General features: G+C 38.6%; 1 protein-coding gene across 1 annotated transcript; it reads right to left on the bottom strand.

The window, feature by feature from the left end:
- Window positions 1–1,753: 1,753 nt before the first annotated feature.
- LOC126484910 (cytochrome P450 6a9-like) lies at window positions 1,754–17,726 on the bottom strand. The gene is made up of 3 exons (XM_050108510.1): window positions 17,276–17,726; window positions 8,498–8,734; window positions 1,754–1,764 (listed from the first exon to the last, which is right to left on the bottom strand). The coding sequence occupies exons 1-3, from the start codon at window positions 17,724–17,726 to the stop codon at window positions 1,754–1,756; spliced, it is 699 nt and encodes a 232-aa protein (XP_049964467.1).
- Window positions 17,727–21,954: the final 4,228 nt, after the last annotated feature.

The following is a 21,954-nucleotide window of genomic DNA, read 5'->3' as shown; positions in this document are numbered from 1 at the left end:
TTTCAGCCGCGCTTTCAACTCACAGACATTCGTCGATGCTCCACCCTCAAGTCGATTCCGCCGATTGGTGTCAGCACGACGTTGTCTGGAGCCATACGTAGTTTCGACTGCTTGTCTCCAACGGGCAGAAAGTAAAATTCTGACAGTAGATGAACCATCGCCAACTTCACCTGCATCAGTCCAAAACGCATCCTTACAACAAAAGAAAAGTACCATCATTTCGTTGTAGTGTGACTGAAGATGTTACTTTTTTCCACTCTTGAGGTAAGACTGCAATGAATTTCGGAATAATTCCTTGTACTGAACTAGAGTTGATTCATACCGATCACAGAGAGGAACTAAGTGCACAAAAACTAAGAAATCCAGTAGTAAAACTGTCTGCACAACAAATTACCCCATTCCTTTGTAGGATTATTTCAGTACTGACACTGCTGTGGGATGGTATTCTTTCCCTCACAAATATCTTGATCATATTCGTTGGATTTGGGACAGTGAACCAGCACGACTCTAACTAGTTATCATCAGAACTAAAAATGGAGATAAGACAACTACTATTAAATCCACACACGTTACAAAAATGGATGTATGTATATGTTTGTGAGTGTATCTTTCACATCTTCCCCTAAAGCTCTGGACTGATTGCAGCCAATTTGGTACACAGTTATCTTACTGTCAGGCAACAATCGCTGTGGTGGTAAGAATTACCTACCTATCAAAGGGGTGGGAGTGGAGGGGGGGGGGGAAGCGTTAACAGCGATCAGTGAATTCCCAGACTTTATTAATGCAGTATTTAGAACGAGAGCACTTAGCGATTTACAAAAGGCATCACACAGTAAGATCTTTAGGAAATTTTCTCAGGCTGAATATCCCTACAAAATGATGAAAGGTAAAATGTTTATTGCTTACTACATTTGCGCCGTTCACTCAGTAAAAGTACCGCGTGAGCCATGACGTTATAATTTATTACTTGTTTACTACGAACAGGATTGGTCAAACATTTTACAGACAGTATCCACATAAGCCGCTGAATGTGCCTACAAAATTATATCATTGTACGACTCATATTTCAGGAGATACGACGTCATAACCATTAAGCACAAGGCCAGGCGCTGCTTGGTACAGGCATGGACGCACAGCTATAAATAAATACCTGGCCAACGCCGGGTTTCTCTGCTAGTGTAGTTATAAGGATACTACAGCGATCAAGAGATATTGAAAAAGAAAATATACCCTCTGTTTCATACGTGTTAAGTTCGCAACAAGATACCGGTCGTAGTTTTCTTTTTCTTTTTATCTCACTCTTTTTAGTATTTACAGATATTTGTATTTAATTGTAATTTTGCATCTTTGTTTTTTCTGGATTTTTAGTTCTAATGATTAAAACCATTTTGTGTAACTTCCTGTCATCGATGAATGGCATAAGGTTGTTGTTTCACTTTCCAAAAAGAAAGGTGCATAAAGCTACACAGACAAGAAGCGCATCGAAAGTGAACGGAGAGATGGAACGTAGGTATTGTGGATCCACCTAACAAACACTTTGTGTTTGAACTCCGTCAGCTCTAGCATATTTATTACCAGCTGACTTAGCAATGATCTGATTTTCGTGTTACAATTTGCCTTAATATAAAAGGATAAAATAAAAAAAAGCATAACGTCTATGAAAGGGGATATGTGCCACAGGCCAGTAAATAATTTTATTATTTAAAAGTCACAACGACAAATTTTTAAAAAAAGATTCAGTAAATACATAATTTTAGCTCATCTCTGCCGAATAAAAGAGATCAGTTTAACAAAACAAATAATTCCGTAGGCTTGAAAAAGGAGGACGACGATAATCTGCCCTATAAAATAAGAGTATAATAGGGAAAAACATTAAGTTATCAGAAACTACGGATAGGAAAACTTTTAAATACAGAAGTCTCCCAAGACCAATGTAAAATTAAAAAATAATAACAATAATAACACAGCATGAGAAATTAAATGGCAACATGGAGAAGAAGACTATGGAGTGTTGAAAACAGGAAACAAGGAAAATATTGAGTCTTCTTCCTTACAAAATCACGATTATATTCTTACATGAGTAGATTCAAGCATGTCACGTAATCATCTTCACATCAACACGCTGCACTGTGGTCTCAGACTGAGTCTGGACCTTATAGTGTTATGCAAGTTCCAGAAAGAGCTTCGTGTTTCATGTTGATATAAAGGTCTAAAGGTCAAAACATACAAACGTAGTCACGTCAGGAAATAAAACAAATTTTCAACAAATAAAAAATAAAAACTAGTGTGCCGTCAACCGAATAAATGCCATTAACAACGCTACCAGTTCCAGTTTTCCGGAAATAAATTGCAGCCATATTTCAAGATATACCGAGTTGGCCCAGGTTTTAGTTATCAAGACACACTCAATACATTACAGGTTCACGATTCAGGTGATTCTATTTCAGCTACTGTATCACTACTGACTTCATCCTTTTTATTTCCGTGAATATCATTTACTTAATCAGCCGCTTCGCTTTTTGTTAATACAAGTGGATTAGATGAAACGTTTCGTGCACCAAACAGCACTAATTGTGAGCGCTTTTCATAGACAACTAGTAGCAGATTTATATTTTCGTTGAGTATAAAATTGTGAAAGTAGCATAGATAAAATACAGGAACCGTAAGATTATCTAGTAGAACAAAATCTCGCGAAGCTGATGGAATTATATTGGGAAATGAGGCGCTACAGTTAGAAGGGTGAGTTTTGCTATTTAGACATGAAAATAAATGACTACTGGAAATATTACACAAAAACCTTTCTGAAAGTGATAAATTTTTTAACATTGAATACATATCTAAATCCTATAAATACTTTCCTGGAGATATTTAGCTGGAGTTTAGCCTCGTACGGATTATAAACATTCTATGCGAGAAAAGAGTATTTGAATACTGAAGATTAGACTGATAGATCGAATAACAAATGAGGAGATACTGAACCAAACTGGGGAAAATAGAGATTTGTGGTACGGCCTAACTAACACAAGGAATCGGTTGATACACAGTTCTACGGTATCATATCATCAAATGGTCGTCAGTTTGGTAATGGAAGTATGTGGGGAGGAGGGGGGGGGGGAATTGTAAAGGGAGACTGTAGTTCAAATGGATGCGCGTAGGAGTAGTTTTCAAGAGATGAAGAGCATTGAACAGGATAACCTAAAGCGAGAGCTGCATCTATCGAGTCTGTGGACTCACGACCACAACAACAGCAGCAGTAATGATCGAACATTATGAATGATTTATTATTCTAGTTTTTCACATTAACTAAATATATTTTCCTAAAGTACTTAACGTTTCTCGATCTGTTCGCATAATCGTAATTGGCACCAGATGCGAGTTGGTTAGAAACTGCATTCAACGTAGCTATCATTCTAATTGTCACATATGTTCGTAATTAAAGTTATTGTGACACTTTTGCATCGTCTGAACAAGATGTGAAGATATTTTCACATGAGTTACGTAAAAAAACGGAACAAGTGCGTCTGGGACTTTAGCTTTGCGGGTTCAGTACAAACTTAGCTTTGTATATTAGTTTTGGTGAGTGAGTTTGCTAGTATGTAAATAAGTGACATAAAATGGCAACATCTTTTGATGTCTGACCACTACAGGACTGTAGACTGTAGTAATTGTTATTAACATCAGCTTGATTTTCTCTACCTGCTCCTAGGCAAAGGGGTCTTAACAGACGGACAGAGGGAAGGACAATAGTGCGATGCTATGTCGAGTCTACTTTTACCTACTGAAGAACGGAATACTAAGCGCAATAAACAATAAAGATGAAAGACGGAATGACTCACCAATGCAGAGGCGTGGCCCTTCACCAAAGGGTAGATAGCAGTAGGGATGCCTGGATGCCTTCTGCTCCTCAGAGAAGTGCTCCGGGTCGAATTTCTAGGGGTTTCGAAAAAATTTCCTATCATGATGAAGTCCCAGGACTGGAATGAACACCTTAGTTCCTTTCTCCAAGACACAGTCGTATCCTGGAAGCTTGTAATCCTGCACCACCTCGCGATTCAGAACTGTAGCGGGCGGATACATACGAAGGGTTTCTGAAAATAAAAAAAAGTACAATGGAGGTGTTTTAATAAGTACTCCACAGTTGCCCTCGATGTCGAGTTTTGTTTCCCTTAGCGATTGTAGTTCATTTGTCTGAAAATAAGTCAAGGATAATATACGAGCGTATTAGCCACAATAGAGAAAGAAAATATCTGTCAGTCTTAATTCGTAAACCGTTAGGTGAATTAATTATTTTTTGAAGGGCATTGCAAACCAGATAGTATTTTAGGAAATGCATCAATATGTGCTGTTTCATCAGTACCAGCTTAGTTAATAACTATCGTCACACATAAAAATTCGTATATTACTTACGTACCATGTCATGGTCTTGTGTGGCCAGCACTCTGGTGTAACCGGTATTTTCATTGTTCAGAGTTGCAAGATGGGTATTAGAAGATGATAGTACGAGCGGCACATTATTCGAATTATTCTTTGGAGAACTGAAAGTAAGCCAGCACCGAACGTCATTGTGCAGGTTTTCATGTGCACATCGCACGTTCATTAGGAGTGAAAAGAGAGAATACCTTATAGAGGAATTAATAAAGTATGTGAAGGTGATGGAAGTTTAATTCTTCGTGACTTAATACTATTAGATTGAGGGAATGGAAGGTAGGGGTTGCTGCAGCATAGGATACTCATTAACAGCAGTCACCGTATATTCAAGTAGAAACACTTAAACTTGTGAGTGGAGCCACAACTTTTGAAAACCTTTTTTATTCTCGCTGTTTCCCCCATGCAATTATTAAGGTTAAATTGTTGGACAAAACACTAATATAAACTTGATTACTCCATTCATATAAAATAAAAACTCATTGCTCTTTGACCGTTAACAACAACTTCAAATACAAACGTATCATAAATCTTCTAGAAATTGTAACAAATACGACTATCTAAGGTCCAAAATGTTCCGTAATTATTGCTTTTAGTGGTCTGAGGCTTGCCGTATGGCTGATTCCCAAAACCATTAATAAATCCTAAAAAAAACTGTTTAAGGTTCTGTGTTGCACTCTGTGGCTGATAACAAAAGTGCAGAGGGTGCTTTGTGGGAAACAGTTAATAGCGTACAGTGCTGAATAACGAGCAAATAACAATGGCAGTAAATACTCTCTCTTGAGTAAGAGAAGTGCCGTACATTTTTAGAACACTTTTCAGTCTTTCGCCTCTAGACAGCGGTGCAACAGAAGTTCAGTGTATTTAATTATACTTTTTTTAAGTGATAGCATTCACTTTTAATGTGGTGAATCTTTTTCTGAAATTACAATAATTTCTTCGGAAAAATAAGGTTTTACCATACGTGAAAAAATGTTCCAAGATAAGACTTGGTCATGTACCTAAAAACAAAAATTTTCTTGAAATATGCAATGTTACAAACGGGAAAATCTTGTCAGTATTGCATTTAACGGAATATTTGTTACATTGTTACTCTACTACACTAATAATCGTTAAGTGAAATCAGACTAAGAGGAAACATTATCAGAAACCAGTTGATTCTTAGATACGTTTCGTAATAGAAACTATTGAAAACGAGCACTAATTTCCATTTCAAAGACGGGTGAAGTTTGTAAGACATTACTGAAACTCAGTTCAATCGCAAGGATCACATGTTCCGTTGTAGAAGATCTTTTCCCGTTATGAGGTATAAGACGGTGAAGGCCAATGGAATATGGTTTAATAATCCACATACACAGAAGTCTGCTCATCCTGAAATTGTATAACTGCAAAATTAACAAAATCTGTCAATTAGCATTAATATATTATGTGTAGAACTAAAAATGGTCCAAACGCTGCACGGAACACAACCTCAAGTCTCATAAGAACGAAACAAGCAGAAAGTGCACTATGCTATTAATGGCTTTCTTTAGTGCATATTGCTTCATGTGATTCTAAAATTAGTCATTAGATTAAAACATCAACCAAGAAACACCATATATTTCTTAGTACACTATCCTAATGGTATAGCATTCTTTCCTACCTAAATGACAAATAACAAAATCGGGTAATGGTAGGTGGCGATAAAGCGGGAGTCTTCTAGGACACATAGGCAACTTCTAAGGTCCTGAAGGAATGGTGGCAAAGTAACGGTTCGTGGACTATTCATTCTGTTCATGCTTTTACTTGATGTAATGGTTTTATATGACTTCGAAATGAGTGATTTTTGCCCCCAGTGATCATACGACTGGCGTTCAATAAGTCATGCAACATTTATATTTTCTCGACCAATTTCGGTTCAAAAAATGCGGTATTTGTTGTGGGACGTCGTGAAATAGTTTCATGAAGTTCTGATACGTGCTGGCTTTCTGCATAGCCTTCAAAATGGCTTCTGTAATGGAGGTGCGTTCCAAGCAGAGAGTATGCTTTGAATGAAAACCAGAGCATTGCAGATTTTGCATAGGTGCTTGTGGAATGTCTACGGACACCTGGCACAAAAGCATGGGGAGTCGCTGGGTGAGGCGTCTGCCATCATCGTAACAACGTCGCGCAAACCTGTCCGATGTCCAGCGTGCCTGCCGGCCGCATTCAGCCGTGACTCCTGCAATGTTGGAACGTGTGGACACTCTTGTTCGAGGTGATCGACGGATCGCAATCAAAAACACGCAGCACAACTGGGTGTGTCTGTTGGTAGTGCTGACACACCTGTTCAGCAGCTGGGGTACTCACAGGTGTGTGGCTGCAGGGTACCTCGCCGCCTAACAGAGGGCCATAAAGGGCAACAAAGGACTATCTGGGGGATGGCTTGAGAGTTACGTGGCTAATCGTGGCAATACTTGGTCGAACATCGTCACAGGCAATGAGACATGGGTTGATCACTTCGAACCGGAACAAAACGGAAATCCATAGAGTGGGGCCACATCACCTCTAATGTGAAGAAGAAGTCAAAGCCACATCCTCAGACAGTAAAGTCATGGCGACGGTCTTCCGGGACTATGAAGTGACTATTCTGTCTGACATCCTCCCTCATCGTAAGTGTTCACCTCTGAAGTGTATTGTGTTACCCTCAGGAAATTGAAGCCATCGGCCTTGCTGGAGTGGTAGCACTGGTACCCGTCAGATTACCGAAGTTAAGTGCTGCCAGAGTTGGCTACCACTTGGATGGGTGACCATCCGGCCTGCCGAACGCTGTTGGCAAGAGGGGTGCAGTCAGCCCTTGTGAAGCAAACTGAGCAGCTACGTGATTGAAAAGTAGCGGCTCCGGTCTCGAAAACTGACATACGGCCAGGAGAGCGGTGTGCTGACCACGTTCCCTCCTTATCCGCATCCAGTGATGCCTGTGGGCTGGGTATGATACGGCGGCCGGTGGGTACAGTTGGACCTTTCAAGGCCTGTTCGGACAAAATTTAGTTTTTTTTTTTCAAGAAACTGAAGAAACGGCGTCCTCCTTCTCCATGGCAAACATGATAATGCAAGGCCTCACTAAAGGCTACGCATCCGAGAGGGGCTCACAAAACTTTACTGGACTTTTTTCCCCTCATCCACCCTACAGCCAGTATCTCTTACCTTCCAACTTCCATCCGGTTGACCTAACCTAATAAAGGATGGACTCCGTAGGAAGTACTACGTGGAAGACTGGGAGGTTATTGACACAGTAAGACTTTGGTTCCGACGTCAGCCAATAAGAGTGGTACCATGCGGTCATACAGGCCCTCGCAATATGGTGGTGTAAGGCTATAGCATTAAGCGGAGGTCACGTTGGAAAATAGGATTTGTAGCCAAAAGAGTGAGCATTAATAAAGCTCGTCGGAATCCTGAATAAAACCAACCTGCTTTCTGAAAAAAAAAATGCCTTGCATTACTTATTCAGTGGCCCTCGTACATCAGTGATTGGCCTGTATTGTAAATATATGAGCATAAACATTCAGAGCAATACTGTTATGTATGGACGTCAGTGACTTATCATTTTGTATGAGTTAACTGTGTCATAATACGTGAAAAAGGAGTATACGCAGCAAGTTACGTAATTATATCGTTTGGTTGGACTGATGTTCACAAGTATAGACATAATTTTTTAACTACCATCCCAAAGGTTTGAAGTTACGTAATTAATTTCTTGTTTCTATGTGGCTGCATGTCTCAGTCCAAGTACATACTGAAATCCCCATCCTACAGCAGAGGACGACTACTGGAGTCGAAATAAAATGACGCAGACACTGCCAAACAGAGATGGGTTGCATCATTCTGGTTTGGCCCCAATAGCCGATTCCTACGACACTGCGGCGTGGCAATTTCATTGTGTACCTGCAGAGATATACCTGCATACAAAAACAAACAAAAAATTCCGTAGTTTAACATTTTCGATGTGATAATTGTAATTAGGCCTTTCTCTGCTAATGGCCATTAATGTGTTCAGAATCCTACTTTAATAATAATAATGTATGATCGAAGTAATGAAAAACATACACCGTACCATTCACCACCTTTTCCAAGTACGGCATCTGGGTCATTATAATGTCGTACGTCACATCACGGTTGTTCTTTTTCAGTACAACGTCAATTTCTCCTTGCACCTTCTTCTGGATATCTGGATGTCTAGCGAGCTCATACAGACAGAAGCTTACGGTGGTGGAGGATGTTTCGAACCCTGCGAGGAAGAACACCCACGCCTGTGCTGCCACCTCCTTGGTCGTCAGCGTCTTACTTGTCTCTGTCAGGTACAGAATATGTTCGTAAACAGACTGTTACTTGTGCCATAAAACAAAACACAAATAAGTTTAAAGATACGAACCATCTTCTTACATTGAATCATGGGATACTAGTTTCTGAAAAATTTCACCCTGTGAGAGTAAATAAAAGAAAGGCGTGCTTTCAAAATGTTCTTACGTTATTAACGAACTACTACAGCAACAATAATAGCAGAAACCCTACCTCTAATCCTTAATACTGCTAAATTCGTAATATGGAGAAAATAGTCCGCAAACTTAAACATAATACTTGTCAATTCATACAGAATGTTTGAAGCAGTTAGTCCCATACTCTTAGGAGGCAGTATTGGTGTAAACAAAAACAAAGCAGTGTAAACGTATGTCCTGAAACAAATGCAGCTACGTTCAGATTTGGAACTTTTTACTTGTTTCAAGAAAGACGTTCATTTCTTATTTCAACCGCTGGTTGTCTTTGTACTTCTCCTACTGTGATGCTAGTCCGCAGCACGTGGCCTAGTGGCTAGCGTTGCTACCTCCGGATCACGGGGTCCTGGATTCTATTCCCGGTCGTGTTGGGGATTATCTCTGCCTGGGAACTGGGTGTTCCGTCTTGTCTTCGTCATCATCCTCAACATTCGTGACAGAGGCTAAATTGGACTGTGAATAAATTGGGACGTTGTACGGGCGCTGACGACCGCGCCGTTGACCGCCCCACTAGCCAAACATCATCATCACTGTGATGCTAAAGTCAGTAACAGCCAGAGTCTGACAATGACCGAGTACTGAAGACGAGCATTTAGTAGACAGCACTGTATTTACAGATATGGCGAGTTTGACACACAATTATTTAATAAATTAACATAATAACTACGTGTGGTCAGGTGTAAATACTCGATTTAACATGAAATCAAATGATGTGGTTCGACTTAGTATCAGTGTTTGGGTGTGTAGCGTAAGTGACCGGGTTCATGAGACCACGCATTTTAAGAGAGTAATTAACAAGTGCTGTTTGCAACTTTTTTTACGATAAATTGCGCATGCTACTGGAGAACGTTTCCCTTGCAGAAGACAACGTGTAGGAATAGGACAGTACGTTAAAGAAATGTTTAAATTGCGGAGGTCCAATAGTAAGGCCCTCACATTCACCAGGCTTTAATCACTTATATTAATAATTTCATCTCATCTTCATCGAAGCGCAAGTCGATGAAGGGGCGTCAAATAGAAAGACTTGCACCAAACATGCGAATAATACCAAACGGAATCAGCTGGCTATACGATCACTTCGCCAATCGACAACGAGCACAGCTTAGAAAAGATTGCATGCTGTTCATGTGGCAAAATACGACGGCTTTGAGATGTGTTCTCAAAAGAACGTGAACCTTTGTATAGGTGAGCTGAAAGGTGGGTAAGAGTAGCTAGTAAACATGTTGTTGTTGTTGTTGTTGTCTTCAGTCCTGAGATTGGTTTGATGCAGCTCTCCATGCTACTCTATCCTGTGCAAGCCTCTTCATCTCCCAATGATTACTGCAAACTACTTCCTTCTGAATCTCCTTAGTGTATTCATCTCTTGGTCTCCCTCTACGATTTTTACCCTCCACGCTGCTCTCCAGTGATAAATTGGTGATCCCTTTATGCCTCAGAACATGTCCTGCTAACTGGTCCCTTCTTCATGTCAAATTGTGCCACAAACTCCTCTTCTCCCCAATTCTATTCAGTACCTCCTCATTAGTTATGGTATCTACCCATCTAATCTTCAGCATTCTTCTGTAGCACCACATTTCAAAAGCTTCTATTCTCTTCTTGTCCAAACTATTTATCGTCCATGTTTCACTTCCATACATGGCTACACTCCATACAAATACTTTCATAAACGACTTCCTGACACTTAAATCTATACTCGATGTTAACAAATTTCTCTTCTTCAGAAATGCTTTCCTTGCGATTGCCAGTCTACATTTTATACCCTCTCTACTTCGACCATCATCACTTATTTTGCTCCCCAAATAGCAAAACTCCTTTACCACTTTAAGTGTATCATTTCCTAATCTAACTCCTTCAGCATCACACGACTTAATTCGACTACATTCCATTATCCTCGTTTTGCTTTTGTTGATGTTCATCTTATATGCTCCTTTCAAGACACTGTCCATTGCGTTCAACTGCTCTTCCAAGTCCTTTGCTGTCTCTGACAGAATTACAATGTCATCGGCTAACCTCATCGTTTTTATTTCTTCTCCATGGAGTTTAATACCTACTCCGAATTTTTCTTTTGTTTCCTTTACTGCTTGCTCAATATACAGATTGAATAACATCGGGGACATGCTACAACCCTGTCTCACTCCCTTCCGAACCACTGCTTCCCTTTCATGCCCCTCGACTCTTATAACTGCCATCTGGTATCTGTACAAATTGTAAATAGCCTTTCGCTCCCTGTATTTTACCCCTGCCATCTTTAGAATTTGAAAGAGAGTATTCCAGTCAACATTGTCGAAAGCTTTCTCTAAGTCTACAAATGCTGGAAACGTAGGTTTGCATTTCCTTAATCTATTTTGTAAGATAAGTCGTAAGGTCAGTATTGCCTCACGTGTTCCAACATTTCTTCGGAATCCAAACTGATCTTCCCCGAGGTCGGCTTCTACCAGTTTCTCCATTCGTCTGTAAAGAATTAGCGTTAGTATTTGGAGCTGTGGCTCATTAAACTGATAGATCGGTAATTTTCACATCTGTCAACACCTGCTTTCTTTGTGATTGGAATTATTATATTCTTCTCAAGTCTGAGGTTATTTCGCCTGTCTCCTACATCTTGCTCACCAGATGGTAGAGTTTTGTCAGGACTGGCTCTCCCAAGGCCGTCAGTAGTTCAAATGGAATGTTGTCTACTCCCGGGGCCTTGTTTCGCCTCAGGTCTTTCAGTGCTCTGTCAAACTCTTCACGCAGTATCATATCACCCATTTCTTCTTCATCTACATCCTCTTCCATTTCCATAATATTATCCTCAGGTACATCGCCCTTGTATAGACCCTCTATATACTCCTTCCACCTTTCTGCTTTCCCTTCTTTGCTTAGAACTGGCTTTCCATCTGAGCTCTTGATATTCAAGCTAGTAAACATATCGAGTGTCAATTTAAGATTGGGTGATTATACTATACACTCAACACGCTGGGTTCACTGCTTCCATTCTCACTAGCATTATTAACAAAAACACAAAAGTGCATGGCCAATACTGGCATAGCTGTCACGTCCACTGACATAATTATTCTTAAGGATTTGATGCCAAGGCCGCTGAACTGTCGTGAACTATCTGGGCTTGATCCACAGCTTGGGCCACAGAAAGGAATGGAAATGACTGCTATATGAGCCATAGCATGACTTCACGACTTCTGATCTTGATCCACTACCATGTGCACTGTTTGGATTACCTGTTGGGAATATCATAGCGTAATGCAAAAGACATAAACTACCTACCTGAAGTAAACGCAAACTACCTACTTAAATCTCCAAGGTATGCATACTTATGTTGGCTTTTAACCTTGACAGAGCTGGTTGAGTGCTAGTAATGGCAGAAATACTCATTACTGTTAATTCAGCGCAAGAGACCACATCATAGTATTACCATGTTCCAGTATCCTGGGTCACACATCAGAATCTCCCCACAGTATGGGAAGGAATCAGAGCAAGACTCACTGTTGATGGTGAAGTGATAAATATTTTTACAGGTACACACCCCTGGGGAAATAAGACGACATTTACGCATCACTGAAATGAAGTGTGGCTGTTAATGAAGAAAGATCCTGTCAGCAGATTATCAAAGGGGATTTCTTTTGCCCAACTACTTATTCCTACTGAATCCTATGAAGGCTGTTTAATGGTATTAATATCGTTCTTAAAGTATCAATTACTGTTGTTCAATTAGGTTTCAGATACAGTTATTCTCTAAAACTTTTACCACTCTCAGAGTGTGATACGTGACTAATCCGTTTGACAACCTCTAAAGTAGAAGCGCTAATTATTACATATTTAGAATAAAAACGCTGTATGTAATGATGCCTTTGTATCAACAACATTAAATCCCATGTCATTAAATGAGATCTTTGTTGCCTCTGATGTGAATGAATGCAGAATAACAGTACAGTATCATAATCCATAATTTTTAGGCTGAAACTGCGAAATACAAGACATCTGTCAGTATCGCATAAGGACCAAATGTTATAATGGAGGAGTCAAATTATGGCCAACAGCTGCACCTGACGGCTGAATCATGGGGGCTTACTGCATGGGTAGACTGACCTTATACGCCATATGAAGGCAATCTGCCTAAGGGATGAGACCCTAAAATAAAAACATCTTGTCCTTCGGGTTGGGGGTTGTACGATGGGCTGGTGCCTCAACCACATGAAGCATTGAAACACTCGTAAGTTTCACAGAAAGAAGTGTGATGGATACGTTGGAAACAACCAAGTAAAGGAAAAATGCCACTATTTGGCAGCACAGATACTTTGATGACTGATGGATAGAATGTAAGTGGGCTCAACGTGAAGTAGTTTGTGTTATAAAGAAAGTAAAAACAAAGAAACACAAATATGGCAATGGTTAGTGAAACTAAGCAAAAATTTAAAGGGCACCAAAATGTGGCTTGAGTACATACTGACAAATAGTGGGATAGAACAGTAAAATAGGCCACATGCTGGAATTGAAATGTCAAAAGACATTAAGTGGAAAATGAGCCTCACATCCTAGAGATATGTAAATGAGACAATAATTACTGCACGATAATAAGACTGAAAGAGAATATTTCACCAAGCAAAAGAAGGGTAGAAGACACAGAGAAGTTCTATCGTACACTGCAGGCAATAATAGACCAAACAAACAAATAACATTACATAATTCCGGGTGGATATTTAAACGTAAGAGTGGGGAATGTGGAATTGGAAAACATGGTAGGAAAATATGGATAAGCACACATTAACAAGAATGGTAAAAGATTTAGAGATTTCACTAGCCATAACAACCTAAAAATCACATACAAATTTTTCCAGAAAAAGAAATACACAAATATACTTGAAGTGCAAGAGGACTGAGATCACTAATATACTATGTATTAGTCATAGAAAAAAGAAGAGAGTGATACAAGACATACTAATCTACAGGGGAAGCGACATATCTACATATATTTTTCTACTCCCTAGTAAAATGATTCTATGGTCAAAGTGGCGGAGAAGCAGTACACATGAGAAATATTCGAAAGATAATGAAAAGTTTAAGATAGGACTGCTATAGAATTTTAGTGTAAGAGATCTTATCAAAGGCGACTGACTAAATATATGTTAGAAATGCCAAGAGCAGAAGACATAGGTATTGAATAGAACAACATCAAACAATGCATTATAAGAATAGCTACAGAAGTAGGGGGAAAAGTAGAGTAAATAAAAATAAGAAAGGTGTGAGGATATGGAATACAGAAATAACAGAGACATTAAGAGAAAAACAGAGCGCATTTTTTTAATTTAATAGAAAATGACAGAGAAGAATCGAAAGGAAAACAACGAAACCAAGCAAAGGAAGTGATAAAGAATGCTGGAGTAGGTCTGTCACGTAAACAGAAAATGATGTATGTGTGTGTGTATTGACTTCTCTTATAAAACGTTGTTGAGAAATCTGAATAAGATGGAGACAGATACTGTGAAGATGGATGTAATAGAAATACAGGATTCGTTGAAAAACTATAAAAAATCTATGGAGCAATGATAAACAGTTGATGGAAGAAAGTGGATTATGGAGACAAAAGGCTTGATCCCATTCCAGAAACACTACTGAAATATTGATTTTTGCAAGTGATAATTATGTGCTCAGTTGGAAACAATATAGTGGAGCAGTGGAGGGTAACAAATCTAGTATCAGTCGTCAAGACAGGAGTTACATCCAGCACAAAAAGTTTATTTGAAATTCAGTAAGGGTTGAGGAAAGAAATATCTTGAACAGATAATTTACACACAACGAATACAGTTGTGAAGAAGTGTAGAGAATATAACCTTTTGAAATATATATCTCAATCATACATTTTAAAAACTTTTTTGGGAAGGTAAATAGGAAGATACAATAGGAAAGTTAACAAAAACATGGACACTCTACGTCTCACATCAGGATTAAAAAACCTGTATTGGAACTCAACGATAGTTCTGCAATAAGGAAGAGAGCATCAGGTAACAGTTATAAATTAAGAAGTAAGATTAGACTGTAGCCCTTCTCTGATACTTCTAGCACTATTACTGATTTCAGGTATATTTATCTCATATAACATATTTGTGTGCTTATGTTTAATCTCTCTGTCACCCAAGTCAGTTGGTTACTAGCATGCAAACTGTTTACACCCTATGTGCTGAATGAGGTAAGAAGAACAGTAGGATTAATGAATATTGCCTCAAATGTGGAAGAATTTTGGCTTATTCTTCACGGCATATATTGGTTATCTCTGAACTACGAAACTTCGACTCAAAGAAGAGAATTTTCAGAGCCTGTTATACAACAGGAGCCGTGACGACTTTGCTGCCTTTTTTAGTTGCCACAGAAGATCGCCACAGCCATCACCTTCGTCTCAAATAATCAGTTGAGTGCTGTAAAATTCTAAGGACTAGTAATTTAGTTTCTTACCCAAATGATAATGCTCTTCTGTTCAAACTTTGTGTTGAGACATATATTTTATCCTTAGTCATTTACCTAGGTGGAGATCTTTTCCAAGAGCTGCAACGTTTTCAAGTATCCCACTTAACTGAAAAATAATTGCTTTCTTTAATAACGTTGAATAATTCTTACAGAGTAGTAAATTTCTTTGAAATTTAGTGATTGTTTTTTCTGAAGTACTCTGCATGCTTTTTGTGGAAGGATAGTTGTAGTTTTACCGAAGTATAATTACAAAGGAAAGATCTAAAATTTTGTTTGGATGTAATTCTTATTGTTACCTTAGAACAGTTACAAAGTTATTTGCATAAAACTGTGATTCTTCAGTGTAATTAATGGCTAGTAGACCGAAAGGGCCAACAGGAAGAAAATTAATGTACAGGTTTGTAACTGTATTTATATTTTCATCTAATTGCAGTTAAAAGTGTTTTCATACTGCGGCTTAAAGAAAGTGCTCAGCCATAGTCTGCGTCCCTGACAGAATAGTTCCTGGGTTCCCATGCTAGTTAATGGTTAGTTTTGTAGTATTAATGAAGTGCATTGATGATTTTTATAACATTTGGGTGCTATAATAAGTAACTGGCTGCACTATTCCGTCTATAGCAGATTTAGGGACCTCACATTTCACTTGTTCTAGCTTCTATAGAGAAGTAAACGTTGCCTAAGAAATGAAATAACAGTAAGAATAGGTGATATGGTTTTTTGGAAACAATTTCAATGACAGTATTTTTTCTTAATAATTAAACTGAAATAAGATCCTTATGTCCAAGTTAGTAGTGTTCTAACATTAATAATCAATTACATGCAATGCTTATTAACTTATAGTGTACAGAGAATAAGTGTTATTAAGACCCAACTGATTCCAAAACGTTTAATATTCCTTCCACATAGTTCATGTCGAATCACTTTTAAAATGCTTGCTAAGTTGTGCTAGTGTTTATGTTCTATTTGCAACACACGATTCCAGTATCAAGTAAAATCAATACCAATAGTTGGCTTTTTTTATGAACAGTGTAAGTACTTGGTACAACTTTGCCTAATTAAGATGGCAACCAAATCGCAGTTTACTACATAGCTAATAGAACCTTGGTTTAAACCCCATTTGTTTTGCTTCTGCTTCCTTCCTATAGTAAGCTTCTGTGAAACCAAAATTGCCAATACCTTTACATTTCACAGTCATTATCAATTTTATTTCCTTTCATAGCAGTAATATTATACTGTTATATACTGTTTAATACATATTATTTGTGTGGCGCCATTCGTTTGTGCCAAAGTACATAAGTTTTACATAAGTTGAACCTGTGCTCAACTCAGTGTGATCTGAATATTCCCATAAACAAAACACAGGTGAAGGCTTTCACTGTAAGGAACCCCATAAAAGCCAAAATAAAGACTAATAACCAGCTAATTGAAAGAGTCTCTGACTTTAGCTACTGTGTCTAAAATATATCATTTGCCGACGACAGAGACATAGAAATTAAATTAAATCACTAAACAGTGATATGCACATCCAAAAGAAGAACATGAAAAAAACTCTCAAGGACACTCACCTCAAATTAAATGTGTAATGGCTGTCCCTACGCTGCTAGTGGGTCATGGAGAATGAGAGAGAGAGAGAGAGAGAGAGAGAGAGAGAGAGAGAGAGAGAGAAGTTCTGTACAAACAGTGGAAATCAAGATTTGTAAGAGGATGTTCTAAACGACACCGATTTGGAAATGAAGAGATCAGAGGATTTTTACAAATATATAAACTAAATGGTAAAATACAGCTACATAAAGAAATGGAAAGATCAGCTAGATTAGAGAACCACAGAGCCTGAGTCGGAAAAGAAAGAATAGATGGGTTAAATATGCGCCGTCCCCACTGACGGAACTCTGCCTCTGGGTTGTGCTGGCTGTCAACGTCGATGCCGAAGGCGCAGGAAGCGATGACGTCAGTGGAGTAGCGGGCAATCAGCTCGCGGACTTGCACAACACTTCCCGCAGGTGTGACGTCAGCCAAAATCTGCGCACAGTCGCGCACTATGCCGAACATGGCGCGCATTTTTCCCGACGTGAACGTGGGCGTCAGCTTCTGGCACAGACCCTTCCACTTGGTTCCTCCGAGGAAGAAGAGGTGCGCCGTAAGGTGATCTGTCTCCTCGTCTACATAAATGCCCTGGTCGGGAAAGTAGTTGAAATCCTTCACTATGATCGTTTTGATCAGCTCTGGATCCCTCACAACGAGAAGAGGGTTGTTTAATGAGTAAATACCCACGACGTCCTTGCCTTCTGTTTCAAAATAAATGTCTTTCATATCTTCACCCGGACACTTCCTCATTAGCGCTGTGTTCCAGCCATTTCCCAATGGGAAAGACGGCTCCAAGTATGGCAGACCCTCCCTCTTCCAGTAGGTGTAATTAATTTTAAATGTGACATACAGTATCGCAAAAACTGTTGACAGTTGAGCCAACATTTCAGTCACCCATGAATCAAAGAAGATAGCCATTTTTGGTTCCTATGGTCCGCCCTCGTGGTCTCGCAGTAGCATTCTCGCTTCCCGCGCATGGGGTCCCTGGTTCGATTCCCGGCGGGGTCAGGGATTTTTCCTGCCTCGAGATGACTGGGTGTTGTTGTGTCGTCTTCATCATCATCATTCATCCCCATTACGGTAGGAGGAAGGCAACGGCAAACCACCTCCATTAGGACCTTGCCTAGTAAGGCGGTGCGGGTCTCCCGAATCGTTCCCCTACACTCTGTAAAGAAGCATGGGACTTCATTTCCATTTTTCCATGGAAACAAAAAGAAGGATTAGAACATTAGTATAACTGGATTATATGCATCGTAACATTTACTATTTATAGGACATACTGTAGGATCAAGCAAATGAGAGGCACAACTAAGTAAAATAGTAAATATGGTTTAAACCCTATTTCTGTTACTGTATTAGTATGTTGGTTTATATTCATTACGTATGTAAATGAAAACGTAACGTTTATTTGTTCAGAATCGTGTCTCTCCGAAAGTTCTTGACCGATAACTTTGATATCTTGACACAATGTTGCATTTGAATACAGAAATATTTTTGGTATTTTTCTTGCAACAGTGTGTTCCTATTACGAAATTCATATATACTTCTGTATTAAAGGTATTTAAAAATAAGTAAATAAAAAACTCAAATTTATTCCAATCAAAGACTGTGTCGAAATTTCGAAGCAATTTGTCAACTACTTTCTGAAATTTGCGATTAGAAACATCTACTTTTTTTACATAAGTACAAACGTAGATGTTCATTTCTGCAAAATCTCAAATGTGCTAAAGTACTTCAAGGCTTGCCTTGCAATTTTGACACTATATTGCATTTGAATATTCAAGTGTTTTTATATACCTGCTGGAATGTCATTTGGTGTATATGTAACAAAATGGAAAATTTTATAAAAATGTATATGTTGGTTGTTGAGAACCACCTCCTGTAGTAGCTGGTCGATTGCTCTGAAATTACTGAGACATATAATATAAAAAATATACATGTAATATGTAAAGGGAAAACATTGTTACCAAAAATCTCAAAATGTACTTTTCCGACATACTTCAAATTTATACATCGTACTGTAATAAAAATTTAGACACATATAGATTATATGCCTTTTAATATACTGTACGTAATAGTGATATGTTGCTAGCAAACAGAAAATCTGTATTTATGGTTTACTGGTTTATGATTACAATGCTACTACAGAATCTGAATTTGCAGTTATAATAAACACGGTTCGAGAGAGGTGCAACGTTGATATGGAGAGAGGGGTGGTGGAAAACGAACATAGAAAATGGGAAGGAGGAGATGGACAGAGAGAGGGGTGAGAGCAGATGGAGAGTAAGAGGGAGGAGAAGATTCATAGAGAAGAGAGGAGGAGGCGATATACTGAGAGAGGGGTGGAAAGAGGAGGCAGGAGGAGATGGAGAGAGAAGGAGGATGAAAAGAAAATTGACAGAGTTTGGGGCAGGAGATGATGGACAGCGAGTTGGAGAAGGTGGAGGAGATGGAGAAAGAAAAGAGACATGGGAGAGAAGGGAATTAGGATCTATATAACCAATTCTCATGAAGTTTAGAAACGTGTGCTTTCTCTTTCCGTTCTTTTCCGTTTAAGCAGACTGAACCATAGCAAAGCGTAGCCAGGTACACCTAGCTACTAATTAAAAATGTATATCACTTGTGGCTGCTTTAGTGTGTTGTTTACTTGTTAAAATTTCGGAATGATTATCTTTTTAAACTGAGCATTTCAGAATTATTTGTGACGTTCAGTTTTGTATGCAACAGCACAACATGAGAAAGAAAGGACTAACAAAACGATTAACAAATGTCTCTCTCGCAAATTGCTATCTGTTTTAGAACTGTAAATTATTTGTGATTACGTTACAGGTATTCTGGATCAAACATGAAAAACAGGTTTGAAACTAATACCTTCTATTTCTCTCCTCTTTCGCATCAGACGTTTTTGTGAAAAGAAAACTAGTAGAAATGTGTAAATGTAATACTATGAAATTATTTCATTAATCATATGAGAATGTCTCAAGTAAGCGTTTGTAAATGAACAACCGCTTAAGTAGGACAAAGCAGCTTTGCGGAAAAAACCACTGTAGGTAAAGCCATGTTGGATTTACTCACATTTTCCTAAAAATCCTTTGCGAGTATGAAAACTGAGAATAATACAGTGTATCTGCATATCTTCTTGGACAATCGCATGGGCATAATTCTGCTACACCTCGTATATAACTTCTTGTCATTCAGTGAGTGTTAGAACAGCTTAGTTTCCTACATTCATACACAGACTTACAAACACACACGTACACACAAATGTATATATAGATATATAATCCTAAGAAATTATTTGATTAATCACAGTAGAACCTTGACCACAGTGGAAATAGCATGGAAATAAACATATCCGTTCGAAACTAGTCACAAATAACGCGCACGTTAACGTGTCTAAGAGAGAAAGTCATAGAAATGGTAAGATTAAATAAATGTTACGAGTCCTTCTGTTGACGCAGTTTCGGAGTTCCACTTCAGTACTGCTCTCTTCTTATTCTTGAAGAGAGTCACATACACCTGCACACTCTGTTTCAAAGATTTCTTTGCCTTGGCCATTTTACATAGCCAGTTTCCTATTCAGGATATTTCTTTCAACTCAGCGGTTTTGCTTTCACTAATTATAGTTTTTACTAAATGAACATTTTTCTTCTGATACTTTTTTTTACCTCCTTTACACTACTCTGTGCGATGTAGTCATACCATTCTGTTAAAAAGCACTGAGTCATCATTTTTCTTACAGAAGGGTTTATGTAATTTGTTAACTTACGCATTGCCAATTTTTTTCCATGCAGCGTTATTTTCGAACTGAAATATTGCTTTTAATTTCTCAACTATTTCTTCTGCTATCTTGTCTTTACTGATATCCCTCTTTTAATATCCCTTTCTATCCTCTATTTATCACAGCGTTTTCCCCTGGACCTGATATTCCATCCTATGTAGTCAACCCATTCTATTAAAATGTTGGGAATCAACCATTTTCTTACCACAAGGCTTACGTCATTTGTGAACTTTAGCATTAGCAATGTTTTAACTTGCACTCCTGGCCTGAAATATTACTTTTACTTCTTCAACCGCCTCTTCAACTAAGTTGTCTTTGCCGGCCGCTATGGCCGAACGGTTCTAGTCACTTCACTTCGGATCCGCGCTGCTGCTACGGTCGCAGGTTCGAATTTCGCCTCAGGCATGGATGTGTGTGATGTACTTAGGTTAGTTAGGTTTGAGTAGTTCTATGTCTAGGGGACTGATGGCCTCAGATGTTAAGTCCCATAGTGCTTAGAGCCATTTGAACCATTTTTTAACTCGTCTTCGTTGATATTCCTCATTTATTACCTGCACTTCCATCTTTTATTAGTTTAGTACAGCGTTTTCCCATGTATCTATTGTTCCACACAATTCTCCTTAGAATTCAGAAGATATTACGTCGTCTGAGACTTATTCTAGTTCGACAGTTACTAATAAGTTCCTTTATATTCCTTCATTCCATTTTCAGTTATGAAGTGCGAAGTAAAAACTCAGTATTTCGCCTGCAGGAAACCTTCCAAGTTACGTATATAAGTTTGCTGCAAGTTTCTTCACAAACGCCGCAAACATCGGCTTTACAACACAATAGAAAAACTATATTCTGCGTTATGAATAATTTTATTACCATATTTGTTATAGATTGCTATTACAATGTTTGATTAACATTCTATACCTCTGTATTTATATATGCGTGCGTTTTGTTTCTGCTGATAGGGAAATTACACATTGCTCTGTTGAAGGCCGTTAAACTGTTATTATTATTATTATTATTGCGAATATTACTACGTTTACATTACATGTTCAAGTTTACAGTGAGAAAGTAATGGAGCACTATTTTTCTCTTGATACATTAATCACCTCATTAATTCCATTGCTATTGCTGCCATTCCTTTTTCTGGCGTACTATCTGTTTGCACCTCACATCGCAATTGAAATATTCTCCGATCTTCGTGTA

This window comes from Schistocerca serialis, chromosome 6 (assembly GCF_023864345.2).
Source record: "Schistocerca serialis cubense isolate TAMUIC-IGC-003099 chromosome 6, iqSchSeri2.2, whole genome shotgun sequence".
NCBI lineage: Eukaryota > Metazoa > Arthropoda > Insecta > Orthoptera > Acrididae > Schistocerca > Schistocerca serialis.
Note: the sequence above shows the minus strand (reverse complement) of the source record. Positions and strands in the feature narration are given on the sequence as shown.

Coding starts and splice junctions, on each gene's coding strand:
- LOC126484910 (XM_050108510.1), bottom strand. CDS start 17,726: ATGAGGAAGTGTCCGGGTGAAGATATGAAAGACATTTATTTTGAAACA. Junction 8,735..17,275: donor CAACCCAGAGGCAGAGTTCC/GTCAGTGGGGAC, acceptor TGTACCTGACAG/AGACAAGTAAGACGCTGACG.